At 42.4% G+C, this 23609-nt stretch overlaps 2 protein-coding genes across 5 annotated transcripts in view; both read left to right on the forward strand.

Annotated features, from left to right (window-relative positions):
• LOC148658571 (CMRF35-like molecule 8) lies at positions 1-16467 on the forward strand. Of its 2 annotated transcripts, XM_088639927.1 has the most exons (8): positions 2-5314; positions 6794-7123; positions 9488-9598; positions 10840-10908; positions 11770-11877; positions 12870-12913; positions 14355-14574; positions 14990-16467. In XM_088639927.1, exons 1-7 carry the CDS (start codon positions 5278-5280, stop codon positions 14538-14540), a joined length of 885 nt encoding a protein of 294 aa, XP_088496053.1. In that variant the 5' UTR covers positions 2-5277; the 3' UTR covers positions 14541-14574; positions 14990-16467. The 2 variants fall into 2 exon arrangements, with proteins under 2 accessions (XP_088496054.1, XP_088496053.1); XM_088639928.1 differs by lacking the exon at positions 10840-10908 and having other exon boundaries at positions 1-5314.
• The window catches only part of LOC148658572 (CMRF35-like molecule 8), a 14303-nt gene continuing 6166 nt past the window's right edge, over positions 15473-23609 (forward strand). For 2 of the 3 annotated variants that reach the window (XM_088639930.1, XM_088639929.1), the window contains exons 1-4: positions 15473-15602; positions 19693-20043; positions 20927-21025; positions 22135-22188. In XM_088639930.1, coding sequence (XP_088496056.1) covers positions 15518-15602; positions 19693-20043; positions 20927-21025; positions 22135-22188 — 589 coding nt within the window. In that variant the 5' untranslated portion in view covers positions 15473-15517. Of the gene's footprint in view, positions 15603-18206; positions 18263-19692; positions 20044-20926; positions 21026-22134; positions 22189-23609 lie in introns of those variants that run through there. The other variant, XM_088639931.1, reaches the window with a different exon arrangement.

The raw sequence follows: 23609 nt of genomic DNA on the forward strand, positions 1-23609 counted from the left end.
ATAGACTTCAAAATCATGGCTGGGTAGCTTGCTCCAGACTCACACAATCTTTCTTTTGTGCAAACAAGTGTCTCCTGTCCTCAGCCTTCCACATAGCCCCCCCCTCCGGTCCTCTGTTTTGTGTTTCATATATCCTCAAAGCACACATTCGGCCTACAGGAAGTTCAAAGTACAGTAATTAAACCTGTTTGGGCTCAGTAAATGACACATTTTATTGCATTTTCAATGCCAAATGGCCTCCTCTCATTTGTGAGACACGTTCAAATTTTTAAGTGTTTCGTCAAACGTGCGAACACCTTAAAAGCACAAGCAACCACAATGTTTTCAGGCTTGGCGGTTGAGGTGACCCCCATGTCTGATAACTGCAAGAGAAGGTAAAACGAAAACTGAGGTGTAACTTAATTTAAAAAGAGGCTGAAAACTGTTTTAAATATTTAAAAAAAACACCCTTGTTAAGTGTAGTTGTCCCTAATCATTTAATCAAACACGAGTTAACTCAGAATTAGATTATACAATAGGACAATGAAGAGCATATCTTTACCGGGGTGGTGCGGTGGCTCTGTGGCTAAGGATCTGCGCCTGTGGCTGGAGGGTTGCTTGCTCAAATCCCGTGGCCGTCAGAGAAATCCTACTCTGTTGGGCCCCTGAGCAAGGCCCTTAACAATAACTGCTCCAGGGGTGCTGTGTAAATGGCTGACCCTGAGCTCTGACCCCAAGCTTCTCTCCTCTCCTCTCTCCTCTCTCCTGTCTGTGTGTCTCATGGAGTGCAAGTTGGGGTATGTGAAAAGACAAATTCCTAATACAAGAAATTGTATATGGCCAATAAATGGCTCTTATCTCATCTTAAAGAATTAAGAGCAGCATTTGTGTCCAGACAAACTGTGCCCTGGACCTTCAAGAACCTAAAAAAGGTTACAGATGAGAAAAGCCCATTTGGCCCATCTAGCCAGTTAGATAGACAGTAGTTAATTGATCCCAGGATTTCATTCAGCTGTTTCTTGAAATTTGGATTTGGATTTGGATCAGGATTTGGATTTCAAAATGCTGTGTTTGAATTTCATTTTTAAGTTGCAAATCCAAACAAAGTGGAACGATTAGGGAAACATTGTTTTTCAAATGAAATGTAGTTTTGGAATGTCAGTTTGACGACCCCTTTAAAAAGTAATAGTGTTCTCTGGGCAGACACACAATGTCAAGGCAACAAGACCCTGACATGCCGGAGCAAGCGCAGGTGATCGGTCCCGCACACACACGCAGGACCCCCCCCGGCGCTGTTAGAACACGCTGGGGCAGACTTTCCCAGCAGGCAGTTAATTAATTTCTTATTTATTAGTTCCAATTTTCTTTAAATACGTCCCTCGCCGTTCACTCAGGTCCTGTCCTCACCTGAGCCACTGCGCCATTGCTACTTTGTAGCTTCTTTTCGCCACTTCTCTTTTTTCCTCTACAGTTTTGCGCTTAATCATATTCAGCGCTTTCTTTGTTCTTTGTGACTGCCGCTCTGCAGCCCTTAGTGTTGGGTTATTTTTTATCTTTCTTTTTCTTTTTGGCTCCCTTCCCTCCCCTTTTGTTGTCGCTGTTGCCCGAGACCTGCTTGTGAGCTCTCAGTCAAACGCAGCTTTTTCACCTCGCCGCTTCATTTCAGAGCCACAAATGACACAATTATGTGCAATGTGAAAGACTCATCCTCCATCGTCACACCACCAACACCACCATCATCATCTTCTAACCGCTTACTCCTGGTGAGCGTTGTGGTGGTAACAGTATCGGCAGGGTAGACCAGACTACCAGGTCTTTGCACGTCATTCTCTTTTATACAACCGTATCGCTGGAGTGTATTAAATATGCCATATTGCATTCTGAATGTTCAGAATGTTCCCGTGGTTTACTTATCTTAGTATTTTGTCACAGCTTTGATTAAACCAGCATGATAAAGGGTGGAAGATAAAAATGTACTCTTTTTGAAAATGCTGTATCCGTGTAAGTCTACAAACTACAAACTAAGCTATATTACTAAATGGACCAAGCAAAAGTCCCCAAAACTGGTCAAGGAGAGACATTGTGTCTATACGTTTTCTGTCCATGCAGGCAATTAATAACCTGAATCAGCTCACTATTGACTTAATTCGACATGGTTAACAGATTAACAGCCGTTAGATACACAGACCCTCCAAGACGAGAACTGGGCACCCTTGGGTTAAGTGGGGCAATGGGACTCCCTTAAAAGGGCAGAATTTCCATTACCCACTACTGTAACAAACATCAGTCCCTGAAATAATTCTCAATTTATTCCTTGTATGAAAGCAGCACGCCCTCTCCCTCTTCTCACACAGGAAGACAGGAAGATCAGAGATTCTCGATTTTAATCTTTTTTTCAAATAGATTTTTGTAGGAAGAGATGGAAAATCAAAAGCTAAAATTATAGAGGGCGAACTGAAATTGAGAAGTAGAAATGTGGATAAAGAAGGAAGAGGTAGGAAATGTATTTAGAAACGAGTATTGCTTCAGTAATGGAGAGTTAGATCCTCTAAACTAAACAAAAAGCTGCACATAAATAAAACAAAATACAAAAATGTTTCCAAGACAACTAAGATTGTTGAAAATTCCAAGAAAATAATGTTTTAAAGTAGAAGTGGGTAAATCTGTGAGTAAATTTCCATTACCAATGAAAATTTTGCCCAGCCCTACAATGCCTTGTCCAAACAAATAATCCTTGTTCCAAATGTATCCTTGTTCCAATCTGTGCTGCTCTGGAAGTGGAGAGTAAATCAGAGCCGCACTGTGCACTGGATAATGATACTGTACCTGCAAATACAGATTAGTTCAGGTCTGTTAAAAAAAAAGAGAAAGCTAACATAGACAGCAGGACAATAAACTGCTCATCTGTCCTGTGAACTTCCTGACCTTAGTATCCTCGAATGATTCTCAAAACGATACTTGAAAAAAGATACTCGAAGATACTGTCAAAATACCCGAAAGGGTATTTGGCCAATTCCCCTTAACCCAGTGATTCCGTAGAAATCATTACATATTGTAACGCATAAGGCCTCCATTGGTTGTGAGAGCCAGCTTACCAGAGCGGTGACGTCACCGCCCTTCCCTGTGAATAGCAGGGACCACAGCCGCTGGGCTGATGGGAGATTTCCCTTTGGCTTAAGTGGCTGGGTCCCTGTTGAGTGATGCCGGAGTCCTGGGTTCTAGTGCCTGACGGTGGGGGGCCGACCTGAGGTGGCAGAGACGATGGTACATACTGTACCCATGTGAACCCTGGAGCATTACAATATGTATCTCCTGACTTCTTTTCATTTCTTTTGAGAAAACAAGATTCTGCAGTGTCCCTGCACCCACGCTGTTAAATGGCAAGTCCATCTTGGATAAAGCATGCTGGGGTTTAAAAAAAATATTCTTTCTTTCTTGTTTATTCCTGCTGAGGGTTACAGCAAGCCAGGACTAGACTCTGTACAGGATACTGCTCCTCTGCAGAGAGCTCACACACAGGGTCAATGGAGAGAGACCAGTTAATATATCCAGCATGTCTTTCATAGGAGGGGGGAAAGTGGAGTACCCAGGTCTGTGAGGCAGTAGGACTAACCAGCCCTGCCCTGCCCCTCTGCCGAGTACAAACCCCCCAAAATACCAGAAGAAAACCTACAGGGCTTTTTTCCTGTTCCTGTTTTCCAAAGCCAGCAAAATAAACTTTGAAGATTCAAAAAGGAAACCCAGATACAAAGGCACAGAAATAATTCCCCCACCCCCTCAGAAATGGTCAGTGTTCTACAGCTGGAGAGCTTTTGTCGCTCATATTCTTCTCATATTCACATGTACAGTATGTGCTTCCAGGATCTAAGACTAAAAAACAAAGCCCATGGCATCCTCACTCCCATACAAAAGCACCATCCAGCAAGAGGAATCTTTATACATTTGATTTTAAAGAAGATGTCTGGGCTGTCAAAATCCTACAACCTTAATTGATGAGCTGATGCGGAGCCTATGGTCTGTCTTTTGTGCGGCTGTGGCATTTAGATTTCTTCCACTTCATCTCGAGGGCAAGGCTGTTTCCAGACTGTGTCTCCATTGTCTGATCAGTTTCCTTCCTTCCTTCCTTGAATTCCCGACCGGAGTTTTAGTTTCCCCCTCTTTTTTTTGTACTCAAGCCACCCTGCAGTTTCTGCTGTCCACATATAAAATCACGGGGAGAATATAATATGCTTCAGCACTAAAAAAGTAATCAATACATAAAATACATAATAAAGGAGATTTAGTCTTGTACTTTTTCCTGTGGTCTATTCTGTTATGTACTGTAGGTTATACATGCAGAACCCAGCTTCAGTGCAATGCACCTCTTTGACACTGCAAAGTAAAAGCCATACTGTACAACACCAAGCATACAACAGAGGAGGCACAAACACCAGAATCATGTAGATTGGTGCTCAGCACTGGGTGTAAGTACTGTAAAAGCTCATGATTGGGCAAAATATGATAGTGACAAATGGTGCGTATTAGTAAGGCAAGAGCTATCTATTAAAAAAATTACACAATGTAATATGTTCCCTCATTTAAAGTTTTAGGAACTATATTCATGCATATCATCTTACACTGCATGCTGAAAGAGAGCTGGCTTCTTCTGCAAGCCTTTTGCAAAAAGGAAGTGGATCTCTCTTGTGGTGAACAGAGGCAGCATACTGGAGACCGAGAGGGTAAAGTCTGAGGAATAACAAAGGCTGTTCAGTAGATGAGTTTCTATCATGAGGATCTATACTGAAGAAATTCAACAAGGGGACATTTCAGAATGAGGCTAGCAGACCTAGGGGCAATTTGGGCTCAAATGTAGATTGTTTTTGAAATGTCTAGATGAAAGGATGGTAGAGAATTAAAAATGAAAGAGAAATGCCAGTCAAATGTTTAAAATAACACTTTACACTCAATCAATCAGAAGGACAGTTTAGTCTTGTGCTGTGAGCATCACTGGAAAAAGAGGTGGGAAAAGATCTTGCAAGATATTGTTTATCCCAGAAGAAATTTTAAAAAGTGTTTTGGGTGGTTTAATGGTATTGAGGGCAGTACAGGTCAAACAGCAGATCGAGTCAGATTTGGAGTGTTTTCCGCCTCCATGTGGCTGGTTCATTACGTTGAGCAGCTTCTCTGAGTGAGACAGTGTGAGACACACCAGTGCGGAGTCTCTTAAAAAAGCGTGAGCTCGTTTCCTAGTCTGAACTGAAAGGAAGCTTCACTCCGACAGAGAACAGCTGAGGAGACTCTGTTACCGAAAAGCTGAACATGAAATCTTCTGTGCATACTCTCACTCTCGTCACTGGTGAGTCCAACTTCACTGTCCTCCTACATCAGCACAGATTTCCATAGCTAACTGACCTCATTTTTTTCCACTGATTGAAAAAAGGGACAAGTAGAAAATAGCAACTGAGGCTTACTGATGCAACTCTTGTAGTTTCTGGATGCGACGCTCTGATCGCAGCTGCAGCCTGCTGTGGTAGCTTGTTAAATATTGTGGGGTTTTTTGATAAGCACTAAATCCAACACTAATCAGAACAGCAGCTCACAGTGTGGTGTGCAGTGCTCCTTTTAAATCGTATTAACAAAAAGGTCGAAGAAGTATACGATTATGTTTGCAGAAATCTGGAGAACAAAGCAAGTGCTGGATGATCTCAGGGACACTAAAATCTTCAGTTTAAAGCTTTAAGCAACTGAATTATACATCAAAATGATTTATATAAGTAAGGACAAATGCATACTTAATTCATATATAAACGGAGGAAAGCAATCTGAGAAGAACAGTCAGAGGTGTATAGTATCAAATACATGTAATTTTAGGTTTCTGAGGCTGGCATGTCTCATTGTCAGGTGTATCTAAAAAGCTGTGTACCTACTGAAATGGATTTTATTTTCACTTTTAAAATGACATACATTTACAAATAGAAAAGTAAGGAGGGAACTATCTGAGTGTCACTTGCCAGAATCTATACAGTTTGTCAATTGGCTTTAAAGTGACTTACAGTTCCTTGAAGAAGCTTCAATGCTTGCAGTCATGACACTTTAAATTAGGATTTGTTCATGTTTTGTATACATTTCATATGTATTATTTTTTTCTTTATATTAATATACTGTATATATATTTTGCCTATATTAACTGTGATCTCATCTTACCCCTAGAGGTCTTCAGTTTGTGCATTAAGAGATGTTGCATTATTTTGTAATTTCACAAAAAGAGGCACCATAGGAAGGGTCTGCAAGGCACTGTATGCCTTTTTAAAGCAAATGATGTGGAGAACTGGAAGCTCCCATTGTAAAATATTATACTTATGATTATCATAATTACAGAACAGTAAATATGCAGACCGTGTGTACTTAAACTTTACAGATTTCCACAATCGCTACCTCCAGTCCTATCACAGTGAAATTATATTTTTAGTTCTGTTTCTCTGACACGTCTCCTTGGTAACATACTGCACCAATTTGGGTCTCTTTACACAATATTAGTGTGCTTTAAAGAGCACAACTACATTAAAAAATGAATTCTGATTTGACCTCCCCTATACACTGCGGTATCTGGTAGAATCGTCATTATAAAAATGAATGGGCATCCTTAGTTTTCTAAGTTCCCATGATTCCAAATACACTCCCATCATTTTATTATCCAGAGAACATTTTATTGGGAGGGTCAAGTAGCTGACTGTTTGGATGAGATTCCTAGAGGTTATTCTGACAATCTGACAGCCTCCTGGGAGACTGTGACTCTGGTCTGCTGTTTTTTTTCTGACACTTTCTTTCTCTGAAGTTCTAGGCTGTGTGATGTCAGCAGAGAGGAGAGTGAATGGATCTGAAGGAGGAAGTGTAGAGATTCGGTGCGACTATCCAGATGGGTATCTGTACAAGGAGAAGTACTGGTGTCGGGATCCCTGTTGGAATAAGGACGTTCTCATTAAAACTGGCAAGACGGACACTGTGGTCTCTGTGGGGAGATTCTCTCTCTTTGACAACGTCTCATCCAGGACCTTCACTGTGACCATGAGCAGACTGACCCTGCAGGACACTGGGGTGTATTACTGTGGACTGGAGCAATGGGGGACTGACAGACTCTCAAAAATACATCTGAGAGTCAGGAAAGGTAGGTCCTCATTTGCAACCTATTACACTTTAAAAACAGAAATTAAATCATATCTAATTTTTATTCACAAATTATTTGAATAAAACATAAACCTACTAAACTAAAGCTATGGTAAAATCCAAGATCTACTGTGCTGTGACATTTTCAGTCTTAACCTAATAATAAAATAATAATATTCTTACAGTATATCAGATTATCCCATAGCACCAAAACCAAAAAAGTATAAATACATATTAAAATTCAAACAATATTTAGTAATTGCACTAGAAGAGAAAAATGACTTGCACAAAAATAATCAACAACATTGGATTAATACTTCATATTTCTTTGGTTGCAATTATTTCACCCAATCTTGTTTTACATCTTTGGATTAGATGCTGTCAGCTTCCTAGAGTTTTTGACTCCTGTTCCTTCACAAAGTTTTATCAAGAGCAAAACAATTAGAGTTGGTCCTGTAGGTCCAATTCCATGTGGAATCTCCTGTCAAAAGACAGGAGAGGATCAAGGGTGACTCCCAGATTCCCGACTATGGCTGACTCTTGAATGGGGAAGCCATCCACCATTACTGTGAAACTCTCCAGTTTTTCCAATTGACCTTTTCTGCCCACCAATAATGGTTTTGTCACCATTTAGCTTCACAGAGCTTGATGTCAACCAGAGCTTGATAGTTCACAGATTTAGAGATAAGTGACAGAGGTGGGAAGAGGTTTTAACATATATCTGAGTATCAGCCGTAAAACAATGTAAAACTGAAAACCGTGTTTGTGTATAATCTGACCCAGAGATAGAATGCAAATAAAAAGCAATGGGCCAAAGACTGAACCCTGCAGCACACCATGACTGACTGGGGCCAAGGGGGGATTTCAGAATTTAAAAATGCTGCCTGCCAGTCTGAATGAGCATGAGCAGTTAAAAACAGTGCAATTGAAGAGAGTGTCTATAAGCACTTGGGCAACACTAAAAAGATTTGCTGTAGAAAAAAAAACAGGACTAAGAGCACAGAGCATAAGATTACTTTTAGCTCCTCAAGTCAGGCGCAACAAGCAAATCATTCAAAACCCTGACAAGAGCAGTGTTGGTGCCATGATTAGAATGAAAAACAGAGGGGAAAGGTTCAAACAGATCATTAGCTATCATTGGAACCTATTACTGACATGGTACCACATGTTCTAAAACCTTAGATAGAAATGAGTAGTTTATCATTAGATCAGAGTCCAAGCCAGGTATTGGAGTGATTGATGCAATCATTTGAAGAATTAGGAAAGGGAACTGTTAATAATGTAAGCTATTGACAAATCAAGCAATTAATCTGTTCAAAGAGTACTCTGTCATTGAAGGCTAAAGAGTGTGTTGATTTTAGATCTACATGACCTCACTTAATTTGAAAAAAATCTCCTGTTTGATTGCAATATGTTGTAATTATTCCAAATCTTCATAAATCAGATTTAATAGCGATCTACATACCTGCTGGGTTGCAGTTCTCTGGAACCAGCATTTTAAACCCCCTGATTGAGCCTTTCTCATGTTGTGTTAAATGTCAATCTGCACATTTTATGTAGGTCAAGGTCAAAACTATGGACTAATGTCTACATTCTTTGATAACTGTGTGTACTTTCTGATTAGTTGAACAGTGCCTGCCAGAGAGCCTCATGATCTGATGCACACAGGATAGCACTAGAGAAAGTCTTTTGAGCTCTAACTGTACTGCTTCAGTCTCCCTTTAAAACACAGCTGGACAGCTGGACAGCTAAACTGCTTTTGTCGTCTTTCTCTGGGTCTCTTCCCAAAAAAAAATCTTCACTAGCTCATCCTTCTCTGCTCATTTCTATACCAGGTGCAACACATAACAGAATCTCTGCTAACATCCCCGCTAGTAGAGGTCACTAAGCCCCTGGAAGGCTTTGCTTCCTGGTTTTAAATGCCACTTGACCAATTGTCTTCCACCATATGATCATGTGACTGGACAACTGGTCATTCCCAGTTGCATTTTGGGGGAACATCAGGAAGCCAAGTACCACCTTTTCACAGCATTACATTAAAAATATCTCCTGGAGTCCTCTGATTCTGTCTCGTTGAGTCTCTCTGGTCCAGGGGTCCCAGTGCTGGCCCACATCTCCTGGGTTTTGTTCCTGCCCAGCTCTCAGTTAAACAATTGAATCCTTCACTGATTTAATAACATGATTAATTTGAATTGGTGCCTTTCAACTATTGCATTTAAATAAAATTCCAAACTTTTTAGGAGAAAAAAAAAACATGGAAATGTTGCAGTAAAATCAACTTATTTAAGGTGTCTGGGCCTCCAGGACCAGGACTGGGAAAACCTGGTCTGGACTCCCACTCTGATGCCTCTGTCTGTCTCCTCAGCTCCTACAGTCCCCACAGTGACCCCCTCAGCTCCAGGGAGTGTGACAGAGGAGGTCACTGCCACAGCGCTGACAGCCAGCTCCAGCCAGGACACAGCCAGCAGCACCACAGGTCTGTCTGACACATAGGAAGCAGAGGTGTGAAACTGTGTTTTGAGGTCTGTGGTTTAGTCGGTACTTCTGATCCACAACAGCACACTGCTGGTAAAGAGACAAACTATAGGTCTCTTAACATCATTTCCTGTTCATGACCTATTTATAGCCAGACTCTCCCTGACAATACAGATACCAGTCCTGCAGCATGTAATAGTCTTACAAAAGGATTGAACTCTAATAGATTTTTCTTAATTCTTCCTATTGCATGTTAAGTACCTTCATTACACATGTGCAGGTTCCTGAGGGTTCCCAAGTATTCCTTAAGAGTATTTTCCAGTTTTGCCACAACATGGACTACAGTAGATGTTTTATAAATATTTTATATATATCATTGAGCAGCTTGGTAGAACAGTGTTTAGAATTGCTTGGCATTTTGCGTGGGTTTCCTCCCATAGTCCAAAGACATATCGTTAGGTTAATTGGCTTCTGGGGAAAACCTGGTGTGAGTGTATTCATGTCTGCGATGGACTAGTGTCCTGTCCAGAGTGTACTCTGACTTGCACCCACTGCTTGCTGGGATAGGTTCTGGCTCCCCTGCAAGTTAGAAAGCAGTTAGAAAATTGATTGATGGATGTCTCTAAAAGAAAACCTAAGAAATTATATTAAAACCACAACCAAAATCACTGAAACAAGAGCTCTACTATCTAGCCCAAAATCAGTGCTTCCCCCTTAGACTTCTACAAATACTTGCTTACAGCACTCAGCTCAAGAGCCAGGACATCCACAGGAAGGGGCTATTTTTAAAGATGATGCCTCAATATGACCTTTTACTGATAACAGAAACCAGAATAGTCCTACTGTACCTGTATGATAGTGAATACAGTTTAGCTAATTTAGATGGAGTGTGATCTGTGTTTGAACACTGAAAAAACAATATCTCCTCAGTCCTGTTTTCGGAATTCCAGCACTGTTCAGCTGCACAAGAGTAGATTGGTTTCAGTTTTATTGTCATTGACAAACCTGCTGTTTAACAGACTGAGGTCCGCTGCTTCTTCATTAGAAAATTGAAGAGGTGGCTTATAAAGTGCTGCCATTTATCAACAACTCCACAGACAAAAGAAGACCAAGTGTATGATTTTAATGCCTTCACCATCATCCAGTATAAAATGGGAGGTGGCTATTGAGGTATACATATCTTAAAAAATGAGAAAGACTGGTCTGGGGCAACATTTTTATTTTTCCTCATATTTCTCTAAGGTGGCAAAAATGACTCTCTCAGTACGGCAGCTACAAACCACATGGACATCTCGAAGCAAGACCACAACGGTAATATTTTGGAGCCACAAATTCTTTGTTTTTCTTTTGTAAGCTCTGGTAAGAACTTGAAAGCAAGCGCATTCTGGATTCCTAATCCGATTCTGAACTAAAACAGGAACAGACACACAGGACAGAAAGAAGCCTCATGAATAATAAGCACTTCAGTGGCTGTGCTGACCTCAGCTGAACTTCCTGTTGCTCGTCAGGAGTAACGGTCTTATTTCCAGCCTATATGATGTCATTTGTCCCCTGTGGACTTAAACACAAAACCACTTCCTTCTTCTTTTTAACCCTGGGGAGAAATGGCAAAATAAGACTGAATGGCTATGAAAAACTGAGTTTAACTGAAACGTTCCTACCTTGGATTTTGCTGCCTTAGTACCACAAGAGAGCACGAGTTCTTAAAAGAAAGTGTTACTCTCCTTTAAAACTAGGTCACCCATCATCTGAAAGCTGCTTAGCCCCAGTAAGGGTCATGCCAATCTGTAGCCGATCCCCATACTGCACATTTGTTGCGATGTCAGTCCATTATAAGGAGCACACACACACACAGGAACAACTGAGAGACACCAGTTAACCTCACCAGCATGTCTTTGGAATGTGGGAGGAGACCAGAGCACCCAGAAAAAAACCATATTAACACGATGAGAACATGCAAACTCCCTACAAAAGGCTCCCCTGTCTAGAATCGAACCCAGGACCATAGAAACGTGAACCAATAGCAAACTGCTATATCACTGCACCACCTAAAAATGATTCCCATATTCTTCAATGAATGGAAGGCACAGTGACCTGGAGTGAATTTTGGACACATTCAGTATCAGCAAATGCATATTCTGGTTTTTAAAAGGCCTGTTTATTTATTTTTAGATGCAAAGTCTCTGATTGGAGCAGCTCTTGGAGTAATGGCACTTTTGCTCCTGGTGGCTGTTTTCATTCTTGTGAGACAGAGACAGAAGAGAGCCACACGCTCCCTGGGTAAGTCTCCTCCAGCTGGCCCATCAGTGAAGCTCAGCAGAGCACTGCTGCCCAGGGCCAGGCTGTGCTGGACAGAGCTGCAGCAGAGCTGCTCTCTCCAGACTCAGTAGCCTGTGACTGACCCCTCCTCTGTGACTGTGAGCTGCTGCAGTGAAGCTGTTACTGGACTGACAGGACACCTGCTGGGATCAGGTGATCAGGGAACTGTGAGTCAACATGTTGATTTAAATCTAGGAGCCCCACAGGTGTAGAGGTAGAGGAGGTGCTGGGACAGGCAGGATAAGATCACAAGACAATCAAAGACATGGATTTCTGCCATTATACAGTACAGAGAATGACAACTGCTACAGCCCGCGGGTGAAAGAGATACTTTTGGGGGAACTCCTGAGCAGTGTAAAGGGTAAAGGTGAGGGCTTGGAGAATGGATCTCTGAAGTCCTTAATTAAAGTCTTGGGTGACACAATTCGCCAGTAGTTCAGGTGGTTAGCTGCGTCAGCATGCGTAGGCTGCAAAGGAACAAGTAATAGGTTTATTCCATGCTGAAAAAAAGAATTAAAAAAACACAACGTTTCGGCCGTGGAGCCTTCTTCAGGTGTAAGCTTCTTCAGTAATTCGCCAGTTGTGACTGAGAAGCTCCGTCTTGCTTATACAGCATTACTCATAGGTGCGCTTCCTCTTCCTACCAGCAGAGGTCACTCTAACGCTCCATCTCGTCTCTGCCGGGCTTAGCTCAGCTGTGGAAAGCACATTGCCTCTGCTCACTACAGTGGAGTTCATAATCCCCACTGATATTGTTGGAGTTCTCCAAAATGCTTCCAGTAGATATTTACAGACCTTTTGCAGAAAATCATTTTTGAAGTCCCTAAATACTTTAATTATTTAATACTTTAAGAATTAAAAAAACTAATTTCACCGTACTATGATGATAATAAGCAAGGCTATTCTCAATTGCCTTTGATCCTATTGATGACGAGCCTCCTCTTTCTCACTAGATAAGAAACCCACTGTCAGGAATGGAGCTACAGGTACAGAGCAGGTAAGCAGAATCTTGCCTCCACCTGTCTCACACAAAGCTAGGCCCTTGTGCTCTGTAACGTGTGAGGACAGCAGCTGAGCTCCTGTTTTCTCACAGGCTGACCAGTGAAACATCACACAAAGCCAGTGACAGGAAGAGATTTTCTTTCTCAAGCAGGAAATTACAGCAGCTGCATATTGTACCTTTCAAAGGGCCACTCAAAGGTATTAGGAAAAAGCAGTGAAATGAACAATGAAATCAGCCTGGGTTTGTCAGAAGTTCAGATAGGGAGCTGCAGCAGAGCCTGTGACTGACCCCTCCTCTGTGGCTGTGAGCTGCTGCAGTGAAGCTGTCACTGGACTGACAGGAAACCTGCTGGGATCAGGTGATCAGAGAACTGTGAGCCAACCTGTTGATTTACATCTAGGAGCCCCACAGGTGTAGAGGCAGAGGAGGTGCTGGGACAGACAGCACAGGAAAACAACACAAAGACATGGATTTCTGCCACTATACCATACAAAAAAATGACAGCTGCTATAGTCTGCAGGTAAAAGAGACTTTTGAGTGAACTCCTGAGCAGCTATAAAGGTAAAGATGAGGGCTTGGAGAACGGATCCCTGTAGTCTTCAATTAAAGCCTTGGGTGACAATTCGCCAGTTGTGACTGAGAAGTTGCATCTTGCACAGCATTACAGTTCTCGTAGGTGCAGTTCCTCTTCCTCCCAGCAGAGGTCACTCCAACATCCATCTCGTCCCTGCCTGGCTTAGCCCAGCTCTGGACGGCTTATTGACTTTACCTGCTACAGTGCAGAAAATTTGCCCTGGCTTTGTGATACACTTCCAAAATCCCAATGCACTTGAAGTTTTAAAAACTGATTCCATTATGATTTTATGATGGTAAACAATGGTATTCTCACTTACTCAAGCTGACCAGCGAAACATCACACAAAGCCAGTGACAGGAAGGGCCATTCTTTTTCAAACAGGAAATTACAGTAGCCGCATACTGTACCACTTGCAGGGACTAGGAAAAACCAAGCAAATAACCAATAAAATACAAGAATAGGATGAAAAACAAGAATTGCAGAGCTCTTATCAGCCTGGGTTTGTCAGAAGTTCAAGTAGGGAGCTGCGTCAGCATGCAGAGGCTGCAAAGGAACAGGTGAAGGTTTATTCCATGCTGAAAAGAGCAGAAAAGGAACACAATGTTTCAGCCGGACACCAATGTGGACTCCTGAAGAAGGCGCCACAGCCCAAACATTTTCATTTCCCTTGAGCGTGGAATAACCCTTAACCTGTTCCTGGATTTAGCAGTATGTGTTCATGAAAAAGAAGCAGGAACAGCTGCAGGCCTCCTTGCTGGCGACAGAGCATCGCACACAAAACAAGCAGCAGAGGCCCAACAGCTGCAGCCCATGGGTCCGCTCGCTCACTGGAAACCAACAGTGTGCCCCTCTGACGCAGAGTGAAGACGTGGCCCCGGGAGTGTATGAAGAGATCGACGCAGGAGGCACCAGGCCCCTGTCCTCAGTGTACTACAGCGTGTCGTACCATCAGGAGGAAGACAGCCAGGGACTCTACTCCCTCGCACAGCTGCCTGTGGACAAACCCGAGGACAGTGAGGTTTACTCCTTCATCACAGCCCACTAAACTGGGCCTGCACTGTGGACACACACTCCTACAGGTGAGGACTCTCTGTCCCGGGTCCCCTAGGTGTCTTCTCTATGCAGGCATGTGGGTTTTCTCCGCGTGTCTCCCTCCAGGAATACAAACACGACACTTTCTGTGTTAGCTGGTTACGTGACATGTCTAGATTATCTCCTGTATGTGTGTGTGAGCCCTGTGAAGGACTGGTGTCTCCTCCAGAGTGTACCCTGCCTGGGTTCGACCCTGGCTCACAGCCACCTGGTCCCAGACGAAGCAGTTATTGAAAATGAACAGATATTGATTTGCACATAAAATACTGGCAAGGCATATATATAATGTAGTATAAAACTGGGATGTAGAGAAAAGCGTCCTTGCCATTAGAAGCATCAGTTTTACTTGTAAAGTCTGTCGTGTCTAGAGAATTGTACTGAACTCTCCCTCTGCCACCACAGGCGGAAGACCTCAGTCTGGTCAATGACCACTAGGGGGCGACAGCGCTCCACTGAGATCAGTGACTGACGGCCGGCGCTGCCCCGGGTCTCCAGTGACCACATGAGCGGAGTCCAGCCGGTGGCACAGTTTCGCACTCGGCAGCTCGAATCATCAGCCAGTCCACTTGATACCATCCCGCACACATTTCGAAAGAAAGGCTCTTAAACACCACGGACATGCGGATCAGGTGCCACACATGGAGACGAATTGAAGGAGTGAATGAAATGTGCTTACGAGAAACAAAACCGGAGTATTTTTGCTAAGGCATCTTTAAACATTGCTGATCGGTTTTGAAAACTAAAGTCACCACATTCTCAGATGAAAGGGGTTACCAAGTTACCTGAAGTCAAAAATCTAACCACACAGCTGAAAAGGAAACTGCTAATGTATCTACTTTCGGCAGGTCGAAAATCGACGCGCTCGGCAAAGCCACAATCCTTGCAGCGAACTGTGGAACTGTGAAAGTCGTTGCAATTCTTTTTACAGCAATGAAGAGTGAAGAAAAAGGTTGCTCAAGTGTGGCTTCGATGCGTTATTTAATAACCAACCATCATCAAAGGAGGATCAGACTAGGTAAAAGCATTCGGCTCTTGTATACTTGTAAATTCACTTTTTTGTGTGGTTCGCCCATTGGTTTTAGTGATTGTCAGGGTTAAGTATGTAACGAAAAGTTAAGTGTAGGCGAAACAAGTGAGTAATGATATGATAATACAACGATCCTCATTTCTGGATTTTATTTATTTTGGACATTCAAATTTTCCAACTCTTTAACCACTGAGGATTTTTATGTTCCTATAAACCCGGGATTCTAAAATCCCGTCCATGAAAACCATGGACATCCATCCATGAACCTGGATTCCATTGTCCGTTTTAATTGAAAACACCTCTTCATTTGGGAGGAGGGTTAATAAACGGATCCAATTACGCCTCAACAGGACGGGTGAAAAAAATTGGTCTTTCTTCAACTGTCCTTACCACATTTTCCAGGTGCGGTATTGAGAGTGTGGTTTGGCAGCAGCTCGTTGTCTGATCGGAAGGCGTTACAGGGGGTGATCAGGTCAGCCCAGTCCAACACTGCAGTACAGCTCCCCTGTTTCAGACATTTTTATAACTCGCTGCCTCAGGAAGGGTGGAAGTATCGCTAAGGTTACCAGTCATCCTGGTTTCCCTCTGGTAAGCATTACAGGAGCATAAAGGCACGAACGTCCAGATTCAGAGACAGTTTCTCCCCACAAGCAGATTACTGAACCCCTACCACTGACTCACACTGATGTTGTTTTTCTAAGTTGTATGTTATTTAACTTGTTGTTGTTGCTGCTGTTCTGTGTTTGTTTTTTCCTATGATGTCTTTGTATGGGAACATACCTGCAAATTAGAGGTTCATTCCACTTGTGCATATGACAATAAACTGAACGGAACTGGGAAATTCCTGTGCAAATTCCGTCCCCGTTTTGCTCCTTCTGGATGGGTTAGCCTAATACTAACTGATCTTCAGAGTCCTGCTTCTCTCTGCAGCAGGCCCTAAATGAGGCCGTTTACAGGACTTCAGACACCTCGGCGTCGTCTTCTTGCCCTTCTCCCTCAACAGACTCTGCTTCCCTACTCTTTCTGCACGCAGTTTCTCAGGGATTTCTTCCTGTGCGCTAATTACCTGCCCATTTCATGGTTACTGGCGCCCTCGTGTGGGTGGAATCAAGCATGACAGCTATCCTGAAATGCCGGAACCTCCCCGATCTGTAATAATAATAATAATAATAATATTTCTTTATTAGCCTTCTACAATTTCTTGCATTAGGAATTCGTCTTTTCGCATACCCCAGCTTTTCTCCATGGAGACACAGACAGGGAGAGAAGCTTGGGGTCAGAGCGCAGGGTCTGCCATTGTACAGCGCCCCTGGAGCAGTTGGGGTTAAGGGCCTTGCTCAGGGGCCCAACGGAGTAGGATTCCTCTGCCGGCCGCGGGATTTGAACCGGTAACTTTCCAGTCACAGGCGCAGATCCTTAGCCACAGAGCCACCTCTCCGCCCCTCTGTTTAACCTAACACATCGTGTAAAGAGAAAAGAAAAATATTGAAATCTTGAGTCATCTAGAAAACGGGTATAAAATCTTAGACATTTAACAATTTCAGTTTGTATATAGTGCAACAGTATGATTTATTTTCTATCATCCGTTGCCAGTACATATTTGACAGAATTAGAGGCTTGAAATCTGGTGCTCTTTCTTTCTCAGTCTGGATTCCTCTGGCGGAGAGTTCTCTGTTCTTCACAAAATTATTATTTTTGTTGTTGCTGGAGTAGTCTTGAGCTCATTGCAGCTGTCTACGGATACAGCTATTTCTGAAAATAAACGGATGGACTGCAAAACTTCCAGCTCTGGACAATACGCATTAATGTCTCAATGAAGAGACGGAAATGACATGTTGCATGGAAAACTGGAAAATTCATTCCTTCACTCTTTTTTATTAACATTTCTCTTTCACAAACTTGGGAATCAGGCTGATAAGCGCCAATTGCTTTCCTCGCCCTCTGCCGTAGGCTTTTGGATAGATTATACGATGTTGTAAATCATGCTAAGTTCTTCTTTTCGAGGTGTACACCCCGAAGAAGGCATCTGAGAAACACCAAACCTTACTAAACGCTTTGCTTCTAAAATAAAATCGCATGTTCTTGTGATTTAAACTTGAGTAGTATTGCAGGACCAATTAGAAATTTAGGCACAGGCGTATAAAAGATACAACCCCAATGTCCTTCTTTTCTGAAGCAATTGATCATATCATAACAATATAATTATTAATAAATACAATTATAGTTAAACGTGGCATGTTATTCTTCCTTCTGAGTTCCCGAAGATTTTTTTTTTGTTTAAGAGCAATATTGGCTCTGTGGTTTTAATGATAGCTGTGCACATTTTCAAGACATAATCTGATAAAAACAACTCGTGTAACGAGACAAATTAATGCTCTGGAAACCTAATATACGATTTAGCTCATCTTGAGTTCGAAGAGTGAAGTGCGCGGAACTAAGCACGGTGAGGTACAGATTGCATCTGCTCGTTTCTCTCATTTATCTCAATGAGTCAACTCGACCGAGGATCAATTTATAAAAAGCTGCCGCGTCATTTCCTATCACAAAGCAAGACTGTGCCTAAGACGGGACACGTCTCGGTGGAAATGTACATTCCCAAGTGCAGCGCAAAATGAGAGCTGCGCTTCCCACAGTCTGTCTCCTGGCAGGTGAGGAAGTTTGTTTTTTTAGTTTCATTTTTTAACGTTTACTTGTCTGCGATGTTTTCACCTTCCTCTCCGCAAGAGCTCAAAGTAAATGGTAGAAGTGTCTACCGCCGACGCACCAAAACACTTTCTTAATGTGAGCATCGGTAAGGTCAAGGTCAGTAGGAGCTGGAGCGCTCACCTGGTTAAATTCCAGTCTTGCTTCAGTTGGTGAAGGAGTGTCTTACTCTTCCGCCTGATCTGCTGGGTAGTGGGGCTGCTGGCGCTGAATGTCTGCTGTGTGTCACCCAGGTAGGCGCTGCTCTTCGACGAGTATGCGATAAATTCCGATTTTGAACGCTGAGATCACGCTCAAAATATTTTGTGTTCTGGTTTGAATCCACAAGCAATAGTGTACAAACAGGCTCGATACCATTCTGTCGTGAAAAAGTCTCCTTCTAAAATGGTTTTACAGACCTCACTCAGATCGTAATAACCTTGATCAATTAAGGTAAACCGTCTTCATGATAAAGTAATTTAGATCTGGGATTAAAAACCAGAAGACTCAACTCTCCTGCAGATAATTTACGGATTATTTCGCCTTAAAACATTAAGATGTTCAAAAGCAGGATGAGTTTCAAAGCCATTTCCTCATTTCATGTCAAATGAATTCTCCTAAAGCAATTAGCATAACGTCTGAAATGAGCATTCATATTGAAATGTGCTTCCTTTTTCCAAACTAAGTTATCACTTCAAATGTGCACAGATTTCTGTATATATTGAGCGCTTGAATCATCAGCACACTTCGTCCTCTCTGCCTTGAATGGCTGTCAAAGGACATGGGAATATTTAGATACAGTTAGAAAAATGAGAGATTAAATGTGTATATATACTTCCATCCATTTAGTATATACTGTGTATTCTTATTTCCATATATGTTGATGCAGTGGTTAGCGTTACATTCCGCTGGAGCCCTGGGTTCAATTCCTGACCTAGCATGCTATCTGTGTGGAGTTTGTCTGTTCACCCTGTGTTTATGTGGGTTTACTGTGGGTGCTCCGGTGTCCTGCCATATTCCAAAGACTAGAGGCAAAAATAATTGTTTTTTCCCAGAAGCCAATCAACTTTTGCCTCTAAGAAATGCTCCACTGAACCAAAATACAGAAAAGTAGAGAAATATAGCAGGAATAAATATGACAAAGACCTTTCACAGTGTAATACATATACAGTTTATGACATGTCAAAAGGGATCACATCTCTTTGGAGTATGATGACAGTATTGCAGTAGCTTATTACCTGTAATGTGGCATTGTTAAAGAAACAATCAACAGGTTTTCCTTCGTAGGTTGCTGTCCTCATTGTCCTTTTGAGTCTGCACTATATGACTGACAATTTCTTGCAGTCTTGGGCCCTGGACTGCTGCTGTCTTTTCCTGACACTTTCTTTCTCTGAAGGTCTAGGCTGTGTGACGTCAGCAGAGAGGAGAGTGAGTGGATCTGAAGGAGGAAGTGTAGAGATTCGGTGCGACTATCCAGATGGGTATCTGTACAAGGAGAAGTACTGGTGTCGGGATCCCTGTTGGAATAAGGATGTTCTCATTAAAACTGGGAAGACGAACACTGTGGTCTCTGTGGGGAGATTCTCTCTCTATGACAACACTTCAGTCAGGACCTTCACTGTGACCATGAGCAGACTGACCCTGCAGGACACTGGGGTGTATTACTGTGGACTGGAGCAATGGGGACCTGATAAATACAAAGAAATACTTCTGAGGGTCACAGAACATACACAAGGTAAAAACCAATGTAAGATTTCACTTTGCATTTTAAATACCAGTTTGTGATTTGATGCTTGGATTGAAGGAAAAGCCGTATGAGGAATTTGGATAAACTGACACACTGCTGTTTGTGATTTCCAGCCATTAGGGCTCCTCATGCAGTAGATTTCTCATGCCATAGAAGGCATTCGACATGTCATATCAGTTAATGCAGTATGTTAAAAACTTGATTGTAATTTTTATTAGCTTTCTGATACTCAGTTCTGCAGAGTTAAACATGATGAAAATAAGACTCTCAGCATATTCAATCAAAATGTCTTGCGGAACAAGTCAGATGACATCACTGCCTCATGGTTTCTGCAGGCAGTCCTTTCTTTTCAAAGACACCTAATTAGATGTTTGGATCCATTCTAAAGTAGGACTTTGATTCCGCCAGAAACAAAAAGAATGATTTCAACAGTTTAGAGAAGCTACTGTAGTTGTTACACACTTCAGCAGTGAAACAGATGCTCTTGTTGAGATGTAGATCAGTATAAATTTGCTTCCTTTCATGTTTCAGAAAGCAGACAGTCTGCCTACTGTGTGGCTCTGTGGTAGTGAAGAGTCTTTATGTACGCTACCAGGGACAGTCATTGTGTGGGATTTCCACTCTGTGTTGAGGTTTAAATACATTCACTCCAGTGTGTTCTTCTACCTAACATGACACTCATGCCATCTCAGGAGGCTCTTCAGGCTGTGTCTGAGGTGTAACAGCACTCAGACATTCCTGTGGTTTAGAGTTCAGGGAAGGGGAGCATGCTGGTCTCTCAGGAAGGCCTTTCATCATAAACTTGATTCAAAACTACACTGAATTGTTCTCTGACTTGCATCCCGGATCAGACCTCAATACTGATGTGTCTTTGTCTGTCCAGCAATGACAGTGTCCATCTTGTCCACCTCCATGCCTGTGACTGTACTGATGGACATTACTAAGACAGCAGCCATGGACAGTTCCACCCAGTCAGCTGGAGGTGAGTGGAAAGAGGCGTCTGTGAGGATCTGCAGAAGAGAGGGGAGTTTGTCAGAGGTACAGGCCCACAGTTCCTTCTCTGTGTTGTGGGTGTATTGTACACCAGCCCAAGACACGCTGTGGGGCTTCACTCTCATAAAACTGCTGTTGATCTTACTGTCTGGATCCAGCCCAGTAGAGAAGATAAAGTCTAGATTCAGCCTCAGAAATGAAAGAAAGAGAATCCAGATTTAAGACTTTACTAACAGATGGCAGAAAAACAAACAACCTGAGAAGCACAATACTTCAGCTGCAGGGAAGTATCAGCGAAAGCACAAAAGAATAAAAAGAACAGAAAGTCTCTGTCATTTTTAAAATTGTTTTATCAGCCACAAGGCAGCAAGCAGACACTGCTTCTAAATACATTACTGACAGTTCATCAAAGTCCATCTCAATGTGTCTTCTGCTTCCTGTACACATTTATGCATAGAAGAGACAGAAAAATTTGACAGCTGTTTCCTTAACAGCTCTCACATATTGCAGCTTGCAAACTGCAATTTCATTCCCTTTAGGAAACCTTAAACTCTCCAGACGTCTTCACTAAAGAATAGGTTTACATACTCCGTTGGGCCCCTGGGCAAGGCCCTTAACCCCAACTGCTCCAGGGGCGCCCTATAAATGGCTGACCCTGCGCTCTGACCCCAGCTTCTATCCCTGTCTGTGTGTCACATGAAGAGCAAGTTGGGGTATGTGAAAAGACAAATTTCTAATGCAAGAAATTGTATATGGCCAATAAAGTGATCTCATCTCATCTTATTTTACCAAATTAACCTAATGACTAGAATCTGGAAATGGAGACAAAAACTATTTCATCCTTGCTGGAAAGAAATAAGGATTTTCGTGTTTTTTTTCTCTGCCATTGTGAGTGATTTATGCTGTTTTTGCCCCCTTGTGATAAACACAATTATACCCCATAAAATGGAGAGACGCTTATGGGAAATCATGTGTATTTTGGTGTTTTCAGTCTTGTGAGACTAAAATCTAAGAACAGTATATTCAGTGCATGCTGTGCCATCAGCAGTTCATCGGTTTTATTTCTGACATTGTCCAACTCTTCATCCTGTATTGCAGGCTCTAATGCCACATCACTTGTAGCGGGGGACCAGATCAACCAGGACAGCAAAGGTACAGGACCACACCTGTCACACTGTGACCTGGGTTCATCTGCTCAGTTCTCTGATCTACCTGGGAGTCATCGCTGCACTGAGGACCCGGAGTCGGTGCTCAAAAGCCATGCATCACTCATTTACTGTAACCCTTAACCTAGTTTCAAATATCCATCCACCTTCTAACCAGTTCAAGGTCTCAGGGGGCCCAGAGCCTATCCTGGTGCACTAGTCCATGGCAGGGCACACGCAGACACAATTAAGCACACATTCCCATAAGGGCCAGTTCTCCCAGAAGCCAATTAACCTCCCAGTATGTCTTTGGACTGTGGGAGGAAATCAGAGCACCCAGAGGAAACCCATGTGAACTTGGGGAGAACATACAAACCTCACACAGACAGCACCCCAGGCATTGAACCCAGGGTGCCACCACAGTGCCAACATTCTGCTACCTACCATTAAATATCAAAGAGCTAATATGGTGTGAAAATGAAGAACAGGAAAACAAATGATTTCTGATTTTGGAACATTTTTGAACTGCATTTACAGTACTGTGATTTCTGTATTAATAAAAAAATAACAACTAATATTTCTATAGTGAATAAATCAATTGAATAAAGAAAGAACTACTCATACTCATCAATAGCAGGCTGGGTCGCCATAACTTTTAAGGATCCTTAACTTTTACTTAGAGCTAGAAGACTTACTCATGTAGTTTAATCAGGTTAAAGATCTTTTGTAAAACAGAAGCTGAAAGAAGACAGTGCCATTTACAACAAACACTCAATAACCACATCCTGGTTACAGAGTATTCAGTTGTTTTCAAGGGTCCCTCTGACAATGGAAATAAAGCTTGCGTATAACACTCATGGGCGTATCTGAATATTTGTATTAGTAAAGGTCATACATCCACTTACCCATCGTGTGCTTACCCTAAGGCTAGGATTGGCACACAATGGAAACAGTGCAATTAAACACAAAAACAATAACCACAAAAAACACTCCCTTTAGTAACTGATCTAAAGTGTAATAAGATGGTTACAGAAGATGTTCTCAGATCCTCTCACTCAAGTGTGTGACACTTCTGTGGCAAATCTGACACCTTGAGACAGACATACAGTAATAGCAAAAGCATAATAAGATTACTTTATTGGCCATATACAATTTCATTCCTTAGGAATTTGTCTTTTCACATACCCCAGCTTGCTGTCCATGAGACACACAGACAGGGAGAGAAGCTTGGGGTCAGAGCACAGGGTCAGCCATTTATATGGCACCCCTGCAGCAGTTGGGGTTAAGAGCCTTTCTCAGGCGTCCAACGGAGTAGGATTCCTCTGCTGGCCACAGGATTTGTACCGGCAACCTTCCAGCCACAGGCGCAGATCCTTAGCCACAGTGCCACTGCTCTGCCCCATGAATAGTTATTAATGTACTCTCTAA

Source organism: Lepisosteus platostomus, chromosome 7, assembly GCF_059453375.1.
Source record: "Lepisosteus platostomus isolate fLepPlt1 chromosome 7, fLepPlt1.hap1, whole genome shotgun sequence".
Taxonomy (NCBI): domain Eukaryota; kingdom Metazoa; phylum Chordata; class Actinopteri; order Semionotiformes; family Lepisosteidae; genus Lepisosteus; species Lepisosteus platostomus.

Bases quoted from the DNA above. Each gene is read 5' to 3' on its own strand.
- LOC148658571 (XM_088639927.1), top strand. From the start codon at position 5,278: ATGAAATCTTCTGTGCATACTCTCACTCTCGTCACTG. The intron at 10,909-11,769 runs GTAATATTTTGG...ATTTATTTTTAG, and splicing joins CTCGAAGCAAGACCACAACG to ATGCAAAGTCTCTGATTGGA. The intron at 11,878-12,869 runs GTAAGTCTCCTC...CTTTCTCACTAG, and splicing joins GAGAGCCACACGCTCCCTGG to ATAAGAAACCCACTGTCAGG.